The sequence below is a fragment of the Dermacentor andersoni genome, chromosome 4, assembly GCF_023375885.2.
Source record: "Dermacentor andersoni chromosome 4, qqDerAnde1_hic_scaffold, whole genome shotgun sequence".
Classification (NCBI taxonomy): Eukaryota; Metazoa; Arthropoda; class Arachnida; order Ixodida; family Ixodidae; genus Dermacentor; species Dermacentor andersoni.
Genome location: NC_092817.1, coordinates 44,278,408 through 44,301,122, shown reverse-complemented (window position 1 = coordinate 44,301,122; position 22,715 = coordinate 44,278,408). Strand labels below are relative to the sequence as shown.

Sequence of the window (22,715 nt, the reverse complement as noted above, 5' to 3'; positions counted from 1 at the left end):
ATCAAATCCCACCCGCCGTGGCTGCATTTCAATTGGAGTGAAATATAAAAATGCCTATGTACTGTGCATCTGTACTGCATCTGTACTGTGCATTAAAGAATCTTGCATTGTCAGAATCAATACAGAGTGCTCCACTACAGTGTGCCTCATAATCAAATCAGGGTTTCCGCATGTAAAACACCAGATTCTAATTTCATTAATTCAAATTTGATTGTATTATCAGAAGCTACGCTTAACAAAAGTGATCCGCAAAACTCACTCTTACTGGTGTAACCAAATACCCATCACAAAAAAATAAAAAATGAAACAGCATTACAACCAAACGGCAGCTGTAAAAAGATAGGTTTATTTAATTTGCAGGATATTAAGTATTATGCACTCTTCTGAAATTGAGGAATCGTTGCTTTCTGGCACTGTGCAAACCATTGTGCTGTCACAAAAGCGGAAATGCAACATTATGGCTTAGTGGCTATGGCATTGTGCTGCTAAGCACGAGGTTGCGGGATCAATTGCCAGCCGTGGCGGCCACATTTCGATGGGGGCGAAATGCCTAACGCCATGGTACTGTGCATTGGCTGCACGTTGAAGGTGCCCAGGGACCCGCTGTGGTGGCTTAGCAGCTACGATGTTGCGCTGCAAAGCACGAGGTCACAAAATCGAATGCCAGCCAATTGCGTGGCGTCCACATTTCAATGGGGGTGAAATGTATAAATGCTGTGCAATGGGTACACGTTGAAGATCCCCAGGGACTCGCCGAAGTGGCTTAGCGGCTACAGTGTTGCGCTGCTAAGCACAAGGACATGGGATCAAATCCCGGCCGTCGCGGCCGCATTTCGATGAGGGCAAAATGCAGAAACCGCCATGTCCTGTGCACCGGGGCCATGTTAAAGATCCTCTGGTGGTCAAAATTAATCCGGGGCCCCCCACTACGGCATGCCTCATAATCAAATTGTGGTTTTGGCACATAAAATCACAGAATTCAAAAATCTCCAGGTAGTCATAATTAATCAGGCGTGCGTCATAATCAGGCACATCGCACCTCATAACTTAACTTAAATTTAACAAAAGCCACAATTTCCCCTTGCCTGGCAAAAAAATTCAGTGCCTTCATGTTAAAGGAACACTAATAAGAAAGATAATTTTAGTGTATCAGTAAATTACCCTTATATAATACCAAATAAAGCCACTTTTATCCTGATGAGATGGCTGGTAAGCCAGAAAGCGCACAAGAATAGAACACAGGTGGCACCGCCGCCTTGAGGTTTCCGTACCAGCTCACTGTGGCAACATAGGTTTTGACAGTGTTTGCTTGGGCCTAGGTGAATTTTTGTTTGTAAATATATAATACATTGTGTTCTAAAGGCTTCAAAGACTGAACTTTACAATTTTCAGGAACTTTTACCGAGCTGCAATAGTCCACATATGATAAAGTACTTTGACATCCATGAAATCACACTGAAATACCAGCGCTGGAGTTATTGCGCAAAGTAAAAAAAAAAAGTAGAAGCTTTGACCTTCATTTTCTATTTAGTAATCAACCTCTTATATCACAAAATTAACAAAGACATGGTTTTCAAACACTATTTGATCATTTGAAACTGATTTACTGTGTGAATTTAGTCTCCCTTTGAATGCAGCAAAGTGTTCTGGGCATTATAAGCTGCATCATGTGTAATCACTACCGGTTTTTGTATCTCCTGTGCAATTTCCTCACTGTGCAAGGTATTCCGATCCGGGCCTTTCCCTTAGCCGAGTAGCAGGTGCCACAACTGCGGAAATTTGGCTTAACCACTTTCGTGGTGTATACTAAGCCGGCTTTTTGTGCATTGAGCCTATGTTAAACCATCTAAACTTTCATGCATTGTTCCTCATATCCAAAAATGTAACCTAATCGGGCTCACCTTAACAAAAGTCTACAGTTTTGGAACAAGGAATGCATTGCATAAGATTTCCCATTAATGCAGGCATTTATTTTTTGTTTCTTAGCAAAGCGTCTCGGACTTTGCTGTCTGTGGCTGCTGCTGTGGTCTTGTTAAATAGCTCACACACAGAAAACAAATGACGTGTTTGATGGTTTGATAGAACCTCAGATCTCCAAGCACAGCAGCCTGCTGCTCTAACCTTAGGTCACAATCCCACCCAAACTGTTTGCATTCCAATGTCAGGTACTTCTTTGAGATTATTGGCGTGTGTGCCACGTTGTGTAGAACAGGTGTACGAAAGAACCTCTTCATGAAAGCTTCACTTCACAAGACTTCTAACATGTGCTTTGCATCTGTGTACCATTTTCTTCTGGTTTAATGCTTGTTTGCTTGAAAACTAGTTATATGTGAAAAATTGCACTTTTGACTTTGTGTTCAAAAATGTCAGTGCAGCGCCAAATGCAAGACTTACCTTTTTCTCTCCTCATTTTCATTATTATGTGCATGCTCACTCCTATCAGCAACAAACTTGTGCAGAGTTCCCGACAGTCTTGACTTGACACCTGTGTCATCTCTCTCCTGTAGGAAGCTGGCAGTAAAAGAACTCATAGAGCGTTACTACTACCAGTTGACGGAGGGCTGTGGTCGTGAGGGCTGCTCCAACGAGAACTGTGCTTCCAGCGGCCGGTTGCATCGCCTGTCGCCAAATGAGGCTGCCGCCCGAGCCCTCCATCTAATGATGGCCAAGGCGGCACTCTGTGACAGAGCTGCCTCCAACCACACTGTAGAGCTTGCGACCGAAGCATCTTCATGTAAGTTGCTGCCTAAGACACTACCAGTTCTTAAAGGAGTACTGACAGAAAATTTGTCTCATTTTTTATCTCTTTATCAAGTAGCTGTTGACCCAGTAATTACACTAGGGAGCCTCAATTCCTTGAGAACGCTACAATGGTTAACTACATTACCTTTTAATGCAACCTCTTCAAGAGGCGTGCCAAGTGCAGTGTAACTTCGCTCGTAGGACCCTATAATATAAAGCTATTCCTATCCGTTTTTATTCCAAATCGGCCGTTAGCCCTCCCAGATAGGTCGGAATGGTTCGGGTCCAGCACATATGGGCAGAGCCCGAGCCATTTTGACCTATCGCAGAGGGCTAATGGCCAATTTGGATTAAAAACAGATTGGAATAGTTTTATGTTGTACCGGCCTTAGAAAAAGACAATTCTCGTCTATGAAATCTGATGTGGTGGTCTCATGGTACCAGACGCTACTGACGTGCACACGCACACTATGACCGTTCTGTAGAAAGCTGAGTCAATTGAGCACTCAACAGGACCAGATGGAATAGCAGGCTTCCTTGCATTTCCAAGAGGAGTGCACAGTTGAAAGGGCCAATATGGCAGGTTTTGGTCACACTGGTCATTGTATGGCCTTCAGCGATTGCACCAGGCTAACTGGCACACTCTTGAGTTTATTGTGATACAGTAAAATATCGTTAATTCAGATTTCACGGTACCGAAGAAAGTATCCGAATCAACCGAGTGTCGAATTATTGTGGCTATTAAGAAAACAAACAAATGCTAACTAACTCAACATGCCTTTGTTTACTGAATGAATGAGCCATTCATGTTTATATTTTGCACACTAGCATTGCGGAAGCTGCAATTCTCGTCATCTCGTGGCTGATTAGTGCTTGCAGTGGTGAAGGCTTCGCGACTTTCGTTGCAGGGGGCCCGCGGCTCGCGTCTTCATCTGAGAGAGGCTTTTTTACTACTGCGCGCACATCCAGATTATTTTTTCGCCAGTGAGCTAGTTGCCGTGCATTACGATGTAGCCGGTGCTCTTCATCCTCGAAAGCTTGTCATAAAGAAACTACTGTTTGCCGCAACCGCTGCGGACGAAAACACGGTTGCTGTCGAGGCGAGCATGGACGGCGGCCTTGCGGTTCTGAACGTGCAGCCGACGCCCGCACTGAATCAAAACGAAACTACCATTTACTGCAATTGTGGACAAAACCGCAGTTGCTATTGACACGATCATGTATGACGACTGTGCAGTTATGAAGGCACATGACCGACGCGGTGCTGTGCACGACAGTGAACGCGTAAATAGGTGTGAAGAGTTCTGGCGTTGGTGTCATTCACATACTAGGGTGCCTTGATGCCCACGTGCGCCGCTGAGGGGGAGGGCATCCTCGTCGTCTGCTACAATGGCCGCCATTACGCTACCTGCCGTAGCTGGGTAGCATGCAAAATGTGCTACCGCTTGCGGTGCACTGGATACGTTCGGAAACAAGTGCACGTTAGCGAGCTTTTTTTTTTAAGCTTGGACAGCACTTAGTGCTGTTGGTTGCCTAAATGCTTATTAAGGGAATGATGCACTATTTTACTTGCATAATGATCGCACTCGTGTAATGATGGCACCCCTGAATTTTGTCGTCGAAATTTGATTTTTTTTCTTTGCCGTGTAATGATCGCACCCCGAACTTGCTGCAGTGATATGTTGTGTGCCAAGTCTAGCTAATGAAGATTGCATTTACGATCTTTCGAATGCTGTTGAATGCTACACGAGCGTCTCTTCAAGATATACCAAGCGGCCTGCATGCACCAAACATTCTTAAGCAGTGTGGGAGATACGGGGTTCTCCTCCGTACTCTTGGGACAAAGGAACGACAACACAGTAGTGGAAACAATCACAAGGGCATTTATTGCACCTTTCATAGATCAATGCCTGCTAGCCGAGTTGCTATCCACAAAACATGCCGATGGGCGCGCGACAAATCTAGAAGTCCGACTTACCGCGACCGATAGCGAGCGAATATGTTCGCCCCATGCTGGATCCCAAGGCCTGGTCGCTCGCGCGTACTGTCACGCGAACGGTGTCCAAGGCGGCCACGCGAGACGGTCTCGCAGAAGCATGGGTCGGCGTGGCACGGCACGTCCGTCCCGCTTGCTTCCCGAACCCAAAAAAAGCCAGCGCCTTTCTTTCCCGCGCCTAAGTAACCCCGCCGCAGCGCAACACTAGCGCCATCTCTCGCACTGTGCTTCAACCACTCGGACCGCCGCGGGCGCCAGGCCACGCTGCGGGCGATGCCGCCCTGCAGGAGACGAGCTATGCGGGAAAACTAGATCTCAGGGGAGGCGTGAGAGTCACGCATCCCCACATCCCCCCAACCTTAAATCACTACATATTCCGGCGAAACATTTCACACAGTTTAACATCAACACGTGCTTCGCGAACAAGGTGGTACATGCAACAGTGGCCGCGCCGGGGAAATGTCCACACGCTGTCCATAACATGCAAGCCGACTGTCCTTGGGGTACACCGCTGGCGTCCGCCGGTCACAGCAGCAGCTTTGCAGACTCGACGGCAAGATTCCAGGCCAGGACTCCGGAAATGGCGACGCAGTAGTTGGAACGAGCAAGCGTCGCTCGCGCCGACACGCCCTGCTGGCAAGAGCCGCCGCAGCTGTCGGTGACCGCCGGCTCTTTTGTCCGCCGCCGAGGGTTGTGAGCTGGAAGCAGGAGGCCGCCGAAGTCGCTGCGCCGAACTGGCCACTGCATCACCATCGCCCGGGGTGACTCCAATGACGCTGCGTAGACTCAACACACTCGGCAAACACTACAGTAGTGCAAGGGAGAGGAATTCTGCATGCGCATCGCCCACGTGGTACGATGTTCATCTCGGCTAGCAAAAGATCGGGCAGCTACTCAGATTCTAAGTTCACGTGAACGAAGCTCGCTTCCTTGAGCCGAACGAGTAATATCAATTCGTGCGAGGCTAAATAGAATGAGGGAAGCAAATTGCAATGCCTCAACGCCACGGTCCACCAGGTTGTGTCCCTCCACGTGCGACAGGCAGCTTCGTAAAGCCTTAGGCCTAAATCGTCGCTACCCTGACAACAACCGGCATCCAAAAACAACACCCAAAATGGGCGCAAAACAGGCAGCCGCGAGGAGACGTTAGCTCAGTGAGGTGGTCCTACTCCGCTCGGTGCACACAGCATCCGAGTTGACGGCGCCCACCGTCCCAGACGGTGTCGGAGCGCCCGGTGCCAGGCCGCAATACCAGTCAGCCCGTCGTGGCACCCGTGGCCACCCGGCTCCCAGAGCCGCGACTTCATCCGAGTCAAAGAGATAGAATAAGCTATTTACATAAGAAATTCGGACCACCCACGAGGCTTCCGTACTCACTCGCTTCAGGCTTGCCACTGCTCCGCGGGCGCTCAGCCTCGCTCTCCCAGGATGCAGACCACGTGGCTCTCGTACTGACGAATGTCATTAAAAAAAACACTTGCGAAAAGGCTTAGCATGTTGATAAGTTCAAACACACTACAGCCACCGTCGCCTCGCTCAAGAAAGCACGCCGCCGACGCTAGCGATCAAAATCCACGCTAGGCCTACGCTTCGGTTCAAACAAAGGTCTCGAACGAAGCAAAACTGTTAAATCTATCGTCCGATGCCCCAAGAGGTCCACGTTGGGCAGCCAGATGTGGGAGATACGGGGTTCTCCTCCGTACTCTTGGGACAAAGGAACGACAACACAGTAGTGGAAACAATCACAAGGGCATTTATTGCACCTTTCATAGATCAATGCCTGCTAGCCGAGTTGCTATCCACTAAACATGCCGATGGGCGCGCGACAAATCTAGAAGTCCGACTTACCGCGACCGATAGCGAGCGAATATGTTCGCCCCATGCTGGATCCCAAGGCCTGGCCGCTCGCGCGTACTGTCACGCGAATGGTGTCCAAGGCAGCCACGCGAGACGGTCTCGCAGAAGCATGGGTCGGCGCGGCACGGCACGTCCGTCCCGCTTGCTTCCCGAACCCAAAAAAAGCCAGCGCCTTTCTTTCCCGCACCTAAGTAACCCCGCTGCAGCTCAACACTAGCGCCATCTCTCGCACTGTGCTTCAACCACTCGGACCGCCGCGGGCGCCAGGCCACGCGGCGGGCGAAGCCGCCCTGCAAGAGACGAGCTATGCGGGAAAACTAGATCTCAGGGGAGGCGTGAGAGTCACGGATCCCCACAGCAGATACCCCATTTTATTCCTTTCATCACGTTCCACATTTACATGAACAAACAACAAAGCTAGAACCAAACTTGCCTTGGCTTTATTATTTGCAGGCTTTATAATGGTTGTGGTCAACAACAACAAAAACAAGAAAGGCACGTTTCAATTCTTCTTGTCTGCACTTGTGGGCACGCAACAAATCGCGAGTGGCAACGATAGTAGCCACGTTTACACCGATACGTTAGAAGTGTCCCCTATTCATACGCCAACGCTTGTAAAACAGCTAAGATATTCGCCCACTCTTAGCGTAGATGTGTTGTATTAGGATAGTAGTGAAGGCAAATGGCTGCAATTTCCTCAGCATATCTGCCATGTGTTTCTGTGTCACTGGCAGCTAAGCACGCCCATCTCTGTTTCCGTCCCCTCAAAGTGGACATGGCTACGTTATTGCCGCAAACTTGCCGATATTAACAATATTATTCATTACTGATACGGAAGGAACTGTTTCAGTGCACGTAATGTACTCACAAAAAGAAAAAAAATTGCGTTCGGCGCATTCGGCCTGCTCCGCCGGCCACCATTTCTATTTTGGTGTCCCGCGCTGTTACAGCGGCAGCTACCTGTTGACCTGTTGTCATCTCGCAGCTAAAGCGGGATGAAAGGAAATGTTTTCTTTTGCCGGAAATTTTACCCACGTAATGATCGCACCCCTGAATTTGCTTCAATTTTTAGACAAAGAAGCGCGATCATTATGCGATTAAATACGGTACCCATGCCACTTGGGCGATGTTACGAGGTTAATGCTATTATATCTGAAGTTGCTCCTGCAAGTGCATTTTTAATTACATTAAACATTGCAATGTTGATTGCAAACATTGCAATGATTGCATGTCAAAAGTTCATAAAAGGCCACTAATAACATTAATAAGCATATTTTTCTAGAGTTTATTTCATTGTACTTCAGAAATGAGGTTTTCATGTGGAGCCATAATGCTTAATATTGGGAGGGAGGCATTTGGCGGCCAAGTTAGTTGTGAGAATACACTACATTGCAAGAGGCATTAGGTGTGTCCATGTGCCACTGCTCAAATAGCATTGAACTGTTCCCCCTATTAATATCTGACGTTCGATATCACCTCCCCCACCTCATGAAATGACACCTGGCAATTCCACTGTGCAGGTCATTTTTTGTGTGCATAAATGCTGTGCTGACAGAAGAAACTCCGCAAATAAAACACTAGAACAGCTGCTTGGGCTTGTTGGTTTTCCATCCTGGTGTTAACAGCACATAAAACGTATATGGGGACACGAGACGAGAAGACGACACCACGAGGGCTCGTGATGTCGTCTTCTCATCTCGTGTCCCCGTCTACGTTTTTTGCACTGTTAACACCAGGAAATAAAACGCTCCATGGCAGAATTTGTTGAGGACTAACACTGGTCACTTCAGAGTGATTATGAATGAGGAAAAAAAGAACAGAACCGCGTAATGATTTAAAGGGACACTAAAGGCTAATACTAAGCCGACATGGACTGTTTAAATACCGTTCCAGAAACCTCGCAATGCTCGTTTTGTGCCGAGAAAAAACTTAATTTACGAGAAAATTGCATCTGAAGGGTCCGAATACCTTTCTCGAAACTCATATCTCCCGCCACCCAACCGGGGGAGTGCTTACATTGCATACGCCATGACCGCCCTTTGCTGCCGTTGGTGAGTGAAATGGTGCCCAACAGACTTCGGTACCGAGCCAAGACAGATAAAGTCAGAGTGGTGGATTGCAGCTGCTTTTTGGCCAAGTGGTGTAGACTGTTCGGACATCTGGCACCATCACATGGAAGTTGAATTCTCTGCTATTTGCAGTTTGTGCGAGTTTCGCGAGCCGGCAAAACCAGCGCAGCACTGCACGATAACTACTGAAACGCCAAAGCATGGGTGGCGCGCAGTTGAGAGAAAACGAAACCGTCTGACCGCCCACATCGTTGTCAAGGGTAATTTCAATGAGTTCTTTTGTCTAAACATGAAATAGAACTGGATAAGTAGCAATTTATTTCGTCTAATAATACAATACGAGAATGTTTTGTGCAACGAGTGGTTGACTACTAGTGACAGAATTTAACTGAGGAGTGCTTCTGTCATCGGGCAAGTGCTTGAATGTCCTGGGGGAGTCTCTAATCATGTAGTGCATTTACCTCGATTTCTCGATTATTAAGGTTCTGTTCACAATAATTTTGACGCCTTAGAGATTCTCAAGCGCTAATCTATCACTTTAGCTTAACTTAATATTTGCCTTTAGTGTCCCTTTAAGACTGGAGGAGAAGGCAACCTTGAAACAAAGAAAACTAACTACACGTATATACATGGGCATCAGACCAGAACAGAAGGCATACTTAAAACACAGAAAGGAATATACAAAGCAAGAAGGATATCATCTGCAGACATACATACATAATACAGTCAAATCTCGATATAAGGAATCACGTGCGACCGCCGAAAATTGTTCGTTATTTTGAAATATTGTTGTAATGAAAAACTTTCTTATAAGCCAGTGGACAAACCTGGGAATGAAAATGACTTACCTTGGCAGTAGACGCATGCGCAGACAAGCGTACTCTGCAATAAAAATGTTTCACTCACTCAAAGCTGCTTTATTTGAAGAAAGTAGTGGTTTCCTTCTGGTGCGTGCAGCATGCGCGACTGATTAGGAATGCGTCTACATCTTCCAGCGCAATACCTCATCGGGTACGTCATTGCGACAAGTGATGAAAGTGTGGACTTTGTTCACGTGCACTAAAACATCGGTGTTCGACACGATCTCTTCTTCTGTGTTCGGTAACCCACGGTCGTCTTCCTTTGGGTTGTCATCGTCACAGGAGACGTCATGAATGCAGTTAACAATCTCTTAGGTTGTCACGTCTGCCGCCGTTAGCACTGCGCTGTCCCTCTCCACATAGCCGTTGAAGGAAGAGATGGTGGGCAGCAGTTCTGAAATCTCGGTCCACAGGTCTCCTGGGTTGTTGTCGGTCACCTCCAGATCATCTTCAAGCTGCACAGGCGCTTTTACAAGCCCTGCTTTTCGCTAGCAGTTGCTAATGGTGGACGTCTTCTAGCTTCACCAAGCTCCTGCGAGCATTTTCGCTGCCTGATGAATATTGATTGCAGTCGGCTGCTTTAGGCAGAGGTTGATAATCAACCGCTGCACAAGGCGCTTACGAAATTCTGTTTTCACACTCTTTATAATGCCCTGGTCTAGGGGTTGCAGCAAGGATGTGTTGTTTGGCGGCAGAAACTCCAAGCGAATGTGCGTCAGGCGAACATTCACAATGTGAGCAGAGCAGTTGTCGACAACCAGTAGAAGTCTTTGGTCATCCCACCTCATTTGGTTGCTGAGTTTGATGAGCCACTCGGAAAAAAGTTCTCTGGTCATTCAGGCTCGTTTGTAGGTGCGGTAGTTGTACGGTAATAACATGATGTTTTTCATGCAGCGAGGCTTCGCATACTTGCCGATGACGAGTGGCTTAATTTTCTTCGTGCCTGTTGCATTGCTGCAGAGCAGGACTGTCACACGACTTCTTCCCTTTTTTGCACTGCTGCCCTTTGAAGTGCATCCTCAGGTCTGGCAGGAGCTGATAAACACATGCGGTCTCATCCGCGTTAAAAATATCGTCTTTAGAGTACGATTCAACCACCTCTAGAAGATGGTCATTGCACCAGGAATCCGCGCCTTCTCTATCAGCAGCCTTTACTTCACTCAAGACTACCTGCCAAGTTATTACATTCCTTTAGCGGAAACGAAAAAGCCAACCGGCACTGGTGTTGAAGCCAGCGATTTCAATGCATCAGCAAATTCGCTGCCTTTTTCTTGGAGCAGTGGGCCAGACACGGGAACGTTTTGCAGCCTGGCATCTTTTCCAGATTTTGTCCACATTTTGAAAGTTTCCCAGTCGCAGCCATTTCCTCGTACGAGAGAGTTGCAATTCCCGGTGAAGCTTGACAATCTTGTCTCGGTCTTTCAAAATGATTGCTATGGTCGATGGGGCAATGTTAGTGTACTAGATTGGGAGAGTGAGTTCAACGAGGGCTCTGTGCTGAGGCATTTGTTATTGAAATCCAGATGGCACCACCATCGCCTTCTTCTGAACGCCACGGCCGTGCACGCCGGAGGTGCCGGCCGGCAGCGTCGGAGCGTGCCGAAGAGAAGCACGACCGCGCTCAAAGGCAGCGTTGCAGTGGCATTCGAGCATGACCACAATCAGATGGATCGCATTTGTTGTTTTCCTTTTTAAACCTTATGTGCGTGTTTTCACTGTGTCGTGAGGGAATGAAATTCAGAGCTCACATTGCGAAGAAAGGGGGCTCATGTACAGAAATGGTCTGGACGAGATACAGGAATAAATGAACTGTGTGACCTTATTAGGTGTTAAATAAAAATTGGTAAACCGTCATTTTCTGCCTTTCTCAAAACAATATATTGAATGCTAACAAAATTTCCCCAATGCCCTAATAACGGCAGCAATTTGACATTTAGGGAGAATGTAGGCCACATTACTCATCATGTGCAGAAAATATTTTTGTAGGTTAATTGTGTGTTTTGAGAATATTTACGGAATAGCCGTTTCCCCCCCCCCCCTATTTTTATGCATCATACGCCTGAGACGTAGTTAATTTTCCAGGTCCCCTGGGGGAATAAAGCAAAACACATTGTTTATGTTTGCTTGAATTAGGAAGGATGTTATCGGCTGTCTGTCTTCGAGTTCGCTCAGGTTTCCAGGCCTCCAATGTCAATGGCGGTTCATCTGAGAGCGGGTGCGTTCTCTTTGACGACCGGCGATATATTGAATGCTAACAAAATTTCCCCCATGCCCTAATAACGGCAGCAATTTGACATTTAGGGAGAATGTAGGCCACATTATTCATTATGTGCAGAAAATTTTTTTGTAGGTTAATTGTGTGTTTTGAGAACATTTACGGAATAGCCGTTTTTTCCCCCCCTATTTTTATGCAATATACGCCTGAGACATAGTTAATTTTCCAGGTCCCCTGGGGGAACAAAGCAAAACACATTGTTTATATTTGCTTGAATTAGGAAGGATGTTATCGGCTGTCTGTCTTCGAGCTCGCTCAGGTTTCCAGGCCTCCAATGTCAATGGCGGTTCAACTGAGAGCGGGTGCGTTCTCTTTGACGACCGGACTTCATCTGTTGCATGTGAGGCCCTTCTCTTTCGCACGGGCTGCTCGCGTGTGGGCTGGTCGTAGAGATACTCCAGAAGATACGGCAAAAGATTGTGGGTAACGCATCAGACCGAAGCACAGGCTTTCGAGTGGCTGTGTAGATACTTCCTGGCCTTCAATGATATGCACATAATGCCTCAGTATGTACTTTGCATCAAAGTGCAGCTCACAAATGGAGTCGGTGGCTTCTAAAGGGCCGATCGGTGCAGTGAAAATCGAGCTCCCACACCCGGCGCCTTTCTTCTTCTTTAGGGACTCCGAAGAGCGACAGCTTGTCCTGACCTTTCAATCTGCTGTATACGGTTTTGCAACCCACAACCCACTACACAACAGTAGTTCTTTCACCAAGGTGTGCTCATCCTCTCATCCTTCAAACACTCTGCCAAGTCGCCGAGTTACCAGACAAACTATAGACATAGGCGAGGGCTGTCTGCACACGTATAAGTCGTGCAGACGGAAGCGAGGAACCTCAATTCATGGCAAAGCAGTAATTTTATTGTATTCTTTTTTTTTTTCTCGCACATACTAGGTACAAAAAGTGATGAAAAAAAAAAAACACAAGCACGATGGCACATCGAGCAGATGACAGCTCGGCGCCACTGTAACCACCTCTTGTATGCGCGGTTCCGCTGGGCCGCCGAGGCACCGGATTGGCTCGAACTCAGAAGAAGGTGATGGCAGTGCCGAAGCAAATCTCAACGCTTTTTGCTTCACTCTCGCCGCTTGCCATGGCCTCCGTTGGACCCACTCCCCATTCTAGTACACTCTAGCAATGCCATGCTGTCTTAACATGTCGATTTGCTTTTTCCCTGTGTTGATTTCCTGCAATCACCCAATTTGTCCTGCAGCGAAAACTGCTTTCACTTCTTTTTGACGCCGTCGCTAGTTGCATTCATCGTTGGAAATTGCGCAAACATTGCCAAACTTTTGTTGTGAAGTTTGTGGTGAAGCAGTTGGCACTTGACATGGTGATGATGATAGTTACTGCACTCGTGGTTTTTGTTTCATGTGAGAATTGCGGCGTTGTTACTTTTAGCTGAATTCGTAATACTGATGTTCTTCGGTTATAAAGGGGAAAATAAACTATGTGCATTATTCTGAAATACGCGTTGTATTGAAATTCGTAGTTCTGAAATGTTTTTACATTGAAGATATAGGCAATCTGGCAGGGATCTTAAATATTCGTAAATTTGAGAAATTCATTAATGTGGGGTTCGTAGTAATGAGATTTGACTGTATGTTCTATGATACATTTCACCTTACAAAAAATAGCGAAAGAAAAAATCAAAGGCACATACAGGACCAACCAAGTGCATTAAGGAATGTTTATGAAGCAAAATGCAGGATTAGAAAGCTCGCACACGGGAACCAAAATCTTTTAAGCGTATAGGTGATCTCAGTGTGTCCATTTCTTACGAAAGGTTGATACCGGTACAAGTTTTGCTTGCATGCCCATTCGAACTACCGGCTGGAAACTGCCAAAGGTGGATGTGCTCTTACCTAGAACAAAGTTGGGACTGCATTCAGTTTCAACTTTTTTCAACCATCCGCACGGTTTTTCTCATAGTTGTTTGGTTCAAAGTGAGCCTACAAAGAAAATCAGAATTGGATGTCAACAGGCTAGTAAAATAAAAACGAATGCCCTTCGTTGTCATTGAACCTCTATTTATGCGTGCAGTATGATTCGTGGCAAGAACTAGCAGTGACTTGGACAAAAAAAAAAGCTGAGCTCACGTGCGCTTTCACATAAGCCGCTTAATTGAGCGTCATGGACTTAGCCTGCTATTAGGATAACGCTTTCAATTTTTGCACTAAAATATTCGTGCAAATAAAAAATATCAGTCAATTGTGCCAATGAAGGACCAGGTCTTTCAGGTGTGATATTAAAGCTGGCATTGCAGATTTCGTTCCATCAATAGCTTGGTAGCCAAGTCTCCAATTTCCTAATGGGGTCGAATTTAATTATCAGGTGAGAATGACACAACACTGCACAATTGCGTGTGTTTTGTTTGTCATCTAAAAGTCCCTGCTTCACAAGTATACAGACGGCGATATACACGAAGCAGGCATGGGTCCGGCCTCGTAATGTTACACATTTTTCGCAGGAACAGCATAAGTTTTGTATTCGATCAGTGCAATTTCGTAGAGGCCTTCAAAGGTCGACCGAGTCGTGGGAATGTGTGCACGAATAAATAAGCGCTGCAGCCAGGGTAAAACATTTCCACACAACAACACTGCTATGAAATCCATGGCAGTACTTTTGAATGTATTATTGTACTCGAGGCCCTACAACCAGCATGAGTTGCCGGCACGGGTGCTTTTGTATTCAATATGATACGCCGACTTTCTATCTGATGCATTTTCTTATGGTGGTGTCGTTCCCTGAATGCCCTGGACAGTACGCTGCAGGATGTTTGACTACCTGACGTTAGCCTACGCACCCAATACAGAAATAATGGCGTGCTATGCAATACTGGCTAATTAAATTACCACAGATTCTAAAAAATCAATGTTTACTTACGCCGCAAATGGATGATGTGCTCGTCGGATGCCACTTGTCACATTTGATTTTTACTGTCCAAGAAAGCCTTTTTTTTTGGGAGGTGTGGGAGATACGGGTGGTTCACCTCCGTACTCTTGGGACAAAGGAACGACAACACACAGTAGTGCAAACAGTCACAAGGGCATTTATTGCACCTTTCATGGATCAATGCCTGCTAGCCGAGTTCATATCCCCAAAACATGCCGATAGGCGGGCGACAAATCTAGAAGTCCGACTCACCGCGTCCTCGCGAGCGAATATGTTCGCTCCATGCTGGATCCCAACGCCTGGTCGTTCGCGTGTATAGTCACGCGAATCGTGGCGCGTTCCAAGGCGGCCACGCGAGGCGGTCTCGCAGATGCATCGGTCGCCGCGCGCTCGCGGGAGACGTCCTCCGCCGCGCGCCGACCCGCCGGGAAAGAGAGCAAGCGCCTGTCCCTCGGCGCCCGAGTAACCCCGCCGCGACGGTGGCGCCATCTCTCACACCGCGCTTGTACCACTCCGAGCGCCGCGGGCGCCAGGCCACGCGAGCCGTGCGGGAAAAACAGCATATCAGGGGAGGCGCGAGGGTCGCGCATCCCCACATCCCCCCAACCTTAAATCACTTCTTATTCCGGCGAAACATGTGACACGGTCTAACATCAACACGTGCTTCGCGAACAAGGTGGTACATGCAACAGTGGCCGCGCCGGGGAAATGTCCACACGCTGTCCGTAACATGCGAGCCGACTGTCCTTGGGGTACACCGCTGGCGTCCGCCGGTCACAGCAGCAGCTTTGCAGACTCGACGGCATCATTCCAGGCCAGGACTCCGGAGACGACGACGCAGTAGTCGGTACGAGCAAGCGTCGCTCGCGCCGACGCGCCCTGCTGGCAAGAGCCGCCGTAGCTGTCGGTGACCGCTGGCTCCTTTGTCCGCCGCCGAGGGTTGTGAGCTGGATGCAGGAGGCCGCCGAAGTCGCTGCGCCGAACTGGCCACAGCATCACCATCGCCCGGGGTGACTCGATCGTAGTCCGGGGCAGCCGCGCAGACGATGTGCAGGTGACAGCCAGCCAGGGGTGACTACAATCACGCTGCGTACACTCAAAACACTCGGCAAACACTAAAGTAGTGCAAGGGAGAGGAATTCTGCATGCGCATCGCCCACGTGGTACGATGTTCAACTCGGCTAGCAAAAGATCGGGCAGCTACTCAGATGCTAAGTTCACGTGAACGAAGCTCGCTTTCTTGAGTCGAACGAGTAATTTCAATTCGTGCGAGGCTAACTAGAATGAGGGAAGCAACTTGCAACGCCTCAACGCCACGGTCCACCAGGTTGTGTCCCTCCACGTGCGACAGGCAGCTTCGTAAAGCCTTAGGCCTAAAGCGTCGCTACCCTGACAACAACCGGCATCCAAAAACAACACTCAAAATGAGCGCAAAACAGGCAGCCGCGAGGAGACGTTAGCTCTGTGAGGTGGTCCTACTCCGCTCGGTGCACACAGCATCCGAGTTGGCGGCGCCCACCGTCCCAGACGGTGTCGGAGCGCCCGGTGCCAGGCCGCAATACCAGTCAGCCCGTCGTGGCACCCGTGGCCCGCGGCCACCCGGCTCCCAGAGCCGCGACTTCATCCGAGTCAAAGAGATAGAAGAAGCTATTTACATAAGAAATTCGGACCACCCACGAGGCTTCCGTACTCACTCGCTTCAGGCTTGCCACTGCTCCGCGGGCACTCAGCCTCGCTCTCTCAGGATGCAGACCACGTGGCTCTCGTACTGACGAATGTCATTAAAAAAAACACTTGCGAAAAGGCTTAGCATGTTGACAAGTCCAAACACACTACCGCCACCGTCGCCTCTCTCAAGAAAGCACGCCGCCGACGCTAGCGATCAAAATCCACGCTAGGCCTACGCTTCGGTTCAAACAAAGCTCTCGAACGAAGCAAAACTGTTTAACTCTATCGTCCGATGCCCCAAGAGGTCCACGTTGGGCAGCCAGATGTGGGAGATACGGGTGGTTCTCCTCCGTACTCTTGGGACAAAGGAACGACAACACACAGTAGTGCAAACAGTCACAAGGGCATTTATTGCACCTTTCATGGATCAATGCCTGCTAGCCGAGTTCATATCTCCAAAACATGCCGATAGGCGGGCGACAAATCTAGAAGTCCGACTCACCGCGTCCTCGCGAGCGAATATGTTCGCTCCATGCTGGATCCCAACGCCTGGTCGTTCGCGTGTATAGTCACGCGAATCGTGGCGCGTTCCAAGGCGGCCACGCGAGGCGGTCTTGCAGATGCATCGGTCGCCGCGCGCTCGCGGGAGACGTCCTCCGCCGCGCGCCGACCCGCCGGGAAAGAGAGCAAGCGCCTGTCCCTCGGCGCCCGAGTAACCCCGCCGCGACGGTGGCGCCATCTCTCACACCGCGCTTGTACCACTCCGAGCGCCGCGGGCGCCAGGCCACGCGAGCCGTGCGGGAAAAACAGCATATCAGGGGATGCGCTATGCGGGAAAACATCAGGGGAGGCGCGAGGGTCGCGCATCCCCACAGAGGTCTCTTGGAAAGCAGTACAGGTTCCAGTCGTTTCTGGAATGATTGCTGCACTGTGGCACGCAACACCCGGGCATGGTGACGAAAGCAAGCCCCGGCCTAACAGCATGCACACCACGCGCAAATGATCGGTCGGAAAATGGCGGCCATGCTGCCGCCAAGGCCGAGGAGGCGGCACCTGCCCTTTCAATAGCTGACACCACTCTAAGTGGGGGTGCACGCATCGAGGCACTCTGTCACGTACGCTTTCCACTGATGCCTATGGTGATGCGTACTAGCGATGTGCTAATGCCATTTTTGCTTGTTTGCATCACACATTTGTGGCCCTACAGCATACGCTGAGCTCCGAGAGTTGTCTGAATTAACTGATGTTGGGCCAAATACGTCCAAATTAATAAGAGTTTCGTGACATTAAATTATGCATACACCTGACGGGACCAAAGGATGAGTCCGAATTATCCGATTTTCCGAATTAACGATAGTCGAATTAACAAGATTTTATTGTACAACAGTAATGTGACCTTCACATCTGGGGATGTGAAGGATCTTTCTCACATTTTAAACTGCACTGCACTCGTATGTATTTTGAATAGGTGCTGTAAATACTTGTGGTGCTCTCGAGGGATTGAGGCTTCTTACTGTAGTTATGGAGTCGACAGCTACTTAAAAAAACATGGAAAGTGGAACACAATATTCTCATGTCAGTATTCCTTTAAGGGTTTTGAGGTCAGAAATACTAGTACTGTAGTGGTTGACATGATGGTTGAGAGGTGAAGAACGGGAAAGCAGTTGTGTTCTGATGCTTTTTTTAGGTGCCTAATTATGCTTTAAACCTCTTTATAAAAAGTGTTTGATTATAGTTTTCATCTCTACTCTCTCTAATCATTGTTACAGCCCTTTTGTATGATGCAGCTGTGGGCCTAAGTCAACATGTACAGATCTGAAATGTTTTGCCAGTCAAGCAAAACGGTCATGCCTTTCAATATTATCGCACTCACTAATGTTGTTGCGAACATGCCTCACCATCTCATGTAAGGCAGCTGATTAGTGGTTTCCATAGTCTTTGGTAAGACCTAGATCATAAGCCCCGTTTACATGATTGCGACAGTGGCGCATCGCATTTCCAAGCGCATTTGGGAAAGGCGATGCGATGCCGTTTACATGTAGTGCATTAACTCTCGCGAAGATGTAGCGCCACATGGTGTTGTATAAGGGAAGTGCAGCCGACTTCCGGTGTAACTGGTTTCCGGTAGTGGGCCAAGTGCTCGTTGGTGGCTGAGTGCCAACTGTACCGACTACCGAGAGCCTCATGGCATGAATCTAACAGCTCACCAATATTTAATTCAGATGTGATGGCAAGGAAAGTAGTGGTTTCCTCTGCGGAGAAATAGGTTCGCGAAGAACATGCTGTGGCGAGTGAAGTTGCCATGGGGGACACCATTTTGCTTCTGCTTCGGGCGTTGCTGTCTCGCAGCTTCACCAGCGTGGCAGTCCCGCAGCTAATTCCTTCTCATATTTTCTAATGCGACAATCCTGCGTTTACATGCTCCGCGAGAGTCGACTTGCGCCCGTAAATCTACCCTCGCCTGGCGCATTAATGCGATGCGCCTTCCTAGTGCATTACCGCTGTTTACATGAATGCGATGTGCTAGAAATGCGATGTGATGCAACACTGTCACATTCATGTAAACGCAGCTATAGTGAAGCACTAGAACTTGTGAAAGATTGCCAAGGGTAGAAACAGGAATGGGCCATCAGAAGAATTTCAAGGTGCCTGTTGGAGTAGTTAGAGCATCAGTAACTGATAGCATGGTTGCACTTCGTTTATATATCAATGTTGTTGCATTGTCCTCTTAGCACGAAGTCACGGGTTTGATTTGTGTACTGCTGCTGTTGCAGTACTTTTAAGGCACAATGCAGAAGTTCTTGTGTACTCAGGTTCAGTGCATTTAAAGGACTCTATGAGGTAATAATTAATCAGTGCGTGCTGGTTATATCACACATAATGTTTGAAGGCATTCTGCAAAAAGAGAGAGAGAGAGAGATAGAGAGAAGTACAAAGGGCTACCTAAGAAAGACCTCATTGCTGCTAAAAGCTGAAGCTACTTCCCATCCTGGTTTTGAGCTATGCTTAAGGTAACCATAGCAACAAAGTAACAAAAGTAATAAGTCATAGTAACAAGCTGTGACTGTTGCAGAAGACAAGCAAGTGAACAGCTGTTACTGTTTATATTTACACTAACATTGCTTTGAAGGCCCTCTGACTTCCTTTTCTAACTTCTCCTTTTTTTTTTTGCATCGCTCTTTCTTGCAGGTAGGTTAAGTGATCAGTGTAGCAATGCCACATCAGCATGCGGCGAAGGTGCGACATCAGCGGAACCCGCTGGAGCATCGCAGGAGATGGAGTTGGACTCTGAGTGCACTGCAAACCGATCTCCAATTGTCTCCGAAACAATAACACAAAGTGAAAAAAGTGGTGAGCCGTGCGTCTGCTAGGTTTCTTTTGCATAGTTTTCTACCACAATGCGTAAAGAACGGTGTCTGGAAATATTGCATCAAGTGTAATGTCGGTGCATTTTGACCTGCCATGGTAGGTTAATAGCTATGGCATGCGTTGCCAAGATTGAGGCAACAAGAGCAATCTTGAGAAAATAGCTTTCAAAGTTGTACCTTATATTCTTTATCAAAAGGCACCAGGGTTGTAGTCATTGATGTCCTATCAAATGGACTGTTTTGCTTTTAGTTTGAAGTGCTTTCCTTGCCTTTTTTTCCCCAAGACATCCTTCTGCACTGCTCTGTGAAGAGCATGTTGGCCAGGTTGCAAATATCCCGCAACAGCACAATGATTCCCAGAATTGTATTTGCCTAGTATCTTGTCGATGGCTGTCTCTTGTGGAGCATGGAGGCTTACCCCTTAGCATCACTCACATAATGTCTCTGTCGCATTCAGTGGCACATTTTCGTCCTTTTGTAGCAATGACTAAATGACTAAACGAAGGCTTTCAACAGCATTTCCATTTTTTTTCCCCTAGGCGACAGCTGAGGAGCTGTACATCAGAAGGCAATAGTACAAGGGCAACAATGTGGCAGGAACATGCACAACTTTTAAGCCAGAACTTGCGTGGAAATTTACTCTGTGCTTTTGTTGCCCATTGTTTGCACCAGCTACCATATTTTGAGAACATTGTATTGTACAGTGTTTTTCTCCTTTAAACCTTGTGAGGGCCTGGAGACCTTAGAGAATGCAGTGGATGGTTTGTTGTATATTGTGAGCACAACTAAATGTGACATTCTTAGTTTCCCCTCCCCCTTTTGTTTTCGAACATAAAGATTTGCATTTGCACTTTTAATTTTTCTTGACACTTTCACACCAGACACACACTTAAATTGTGAATGAATTGAAATAATCAAGCCAGGAAGGTTAGAATGTCCTTACCTGCACTGTAAGAAATGTGACCATGAAAAATAAATACCTAAAATAAAGCACTTCACTTCGGTGCGCGATGTGCTTGGTCGCGCTACTTAATGCTGAGGCGCAGGTTCAAGGAGTTTGTGCAGGATGTGCTCAATCACCGAGTCCGAGGGGTCGGTGCATGAAATACCTAGCTACGGGTCCAAAGAGCACGCATGCAATGTGGATGTTCGTGGGTCCGAGGATTGCGTGCGCAATGTGCTTGCTTGTGACATACGAAGCATCGATGTTTGAAAAGCTTAGTTGCGGGTCCAAGGATTCCACGTGTAAAGTGTTTGGTCACGAAATCCATGTCGCCGATGCACAGAATGCTAGCCGCCGGTCTGAAATGACCAGAAACGGAGGGATCGGCCGCGCTTCTCGTGATCTCGACACTTGTCGAGATCGCGGTGGTCGATTGCTCGCAAGGTGCAAAGAGCAGACGATGCCTCTACGGAGCAACCAATGGCAAACTGCGCTGGAGTTGATGAATGTAGCTAATAGGGGCTTGTTGGTGCGGCATATTCTATTTTGTTGTAGTGCAAGCTGAACCACAGGGACAACAAAAAGGCACAGTTATCATACACTCAATGCTCTGTGTGTGTCGATTGTGCCTTTGTGTTGTCCCTGTCGTTCAGCTTGCATTACAACAAAATAGAACACGCTGAAGTCTTGTGATAGGCCTGGCCAATTGGAGACTCCGAGACAACCTTCAATAATTTTTTTTCAATCAGCTGAAGCAGTAAACTTAAAGACTGAGAGATGCGCTTTCCAGCAAGACCAAGATAGCGGTGCTCGGTTGTGCCGTTCCAGTTATTCGTGGCTTGAAAAATGCAATTTTGATGCGAAAGGGTCAAATGGCTCATTGAGCAAAAAAGCTGGTGTCCGGCATCTGTAGCAGCCTTAATTCCCATTGGCTGCGACACTGTGTTACGAGCATGCCAGGTGTTGCATGAGGGGAGAGGGCATCACAGAGATGCTACGTCGCCCTCACTTTCACTCTCAGAAGCCTGTGTTATCCACGCATTTCTTGTACGCGCAAATTCTTGCCTGCATTGAAGTGCACCTTGCTAAGGTTAAATCAAAACACGCCAAGTGTCTTAACCCGCTCGCTTGCCCATGAGGAGTTCATAACTCGAAGGACTGCTGAGCATTGTTCAATTGGACATTAATGCTTTTGCATTGACAACTAATAAGAAATGCTTTTTTTCATGATTTTCGGGAAATTTTTCGCCTCCTTGGCTGATGCATCACAATATTTTAGCAATTATATGTGGTTTTCAGCATGGTGCAAGAATATGAGAAGTGTAAGAACTGTGCCGTAGTGCCGTGGAAGAGCGTTTTCGCAACTTGCTATAGTTTCTCAAGCCCAAACCCATGAGAGCGATTTTGTGCGCGACGGCGACAAGTGACGGCTTTGAACTATGAAATGGACTATCACGCAAGCAGTTTGTTCGTTCATGTCGCTCAGTCGCTTGGCTCTGGAAATTCAGAATTTATTGCTTTTTGCCAGGAAGTGCCATGAGCGACTAGCCAATAGCATAAAGCTGGAACTGCATGTACGCAGTCAAGAACTACCAATTGTCATACGGAAGAAGCAAACAATTAAATTTTGATACGTGCAAGGATAAGAATCTAGCGCAAAACCTTCAGAAATATTTTATGCTGATCTTTACAGCAAAGCACATCAACTTAAATTAATAAAGCACAGGTCACGACAGTTTCAGCATGTACCATATTTCTTCGAATCTAATGCGCACTTTCTTCCGCTAAAACGAGTCCTAAAATAGCCTGCACGTTAAAATCAAGTACGACCCTAAATCTGCATGACCATATCGCTATCAGCATTTCAAAATAGCCGCTTCACACGCGCTTCGAGCCTAGCTGCCATAGCTTTCTCCATGTGCTGTTGTATGTGTGCTTGTTTAGTGCACCGTCCGGCTTCCTGGTCTTCGTGTTGTCCGCATTTGCTCTATCAGCATGGAAGTGCTGACTGCAAAGACATGCCGAGTTCATCACGATGGCG

General features: G+C 47.7%; 1 protein-coding gene across 1 annotated transcript in view; it reads left to right on the top strand.

The window, feature by feature from the left end:
- Window positions 1–22,715, top strand: part of Ube3a (ubiquitin protein ligase E3A) — a 70,049-nt gene that overhangs the window by 1,385 nt on the left and 45,949 nt on the right. The window contains exons 2-3 of the mRNA XM_050184132.3: window positions 2,508–2,734; window positions 19,553–19,714. Of these exons, the coding sequence (XP_050040089.1) occupies window positions 2,508–2,734; window positions 19,553–19,714 (389 nt within the window). The remainder of the gene's footprint in view (window positions 1–2,507; window positions 2,735–19,552; window positions 19,715–22,715) is intronic.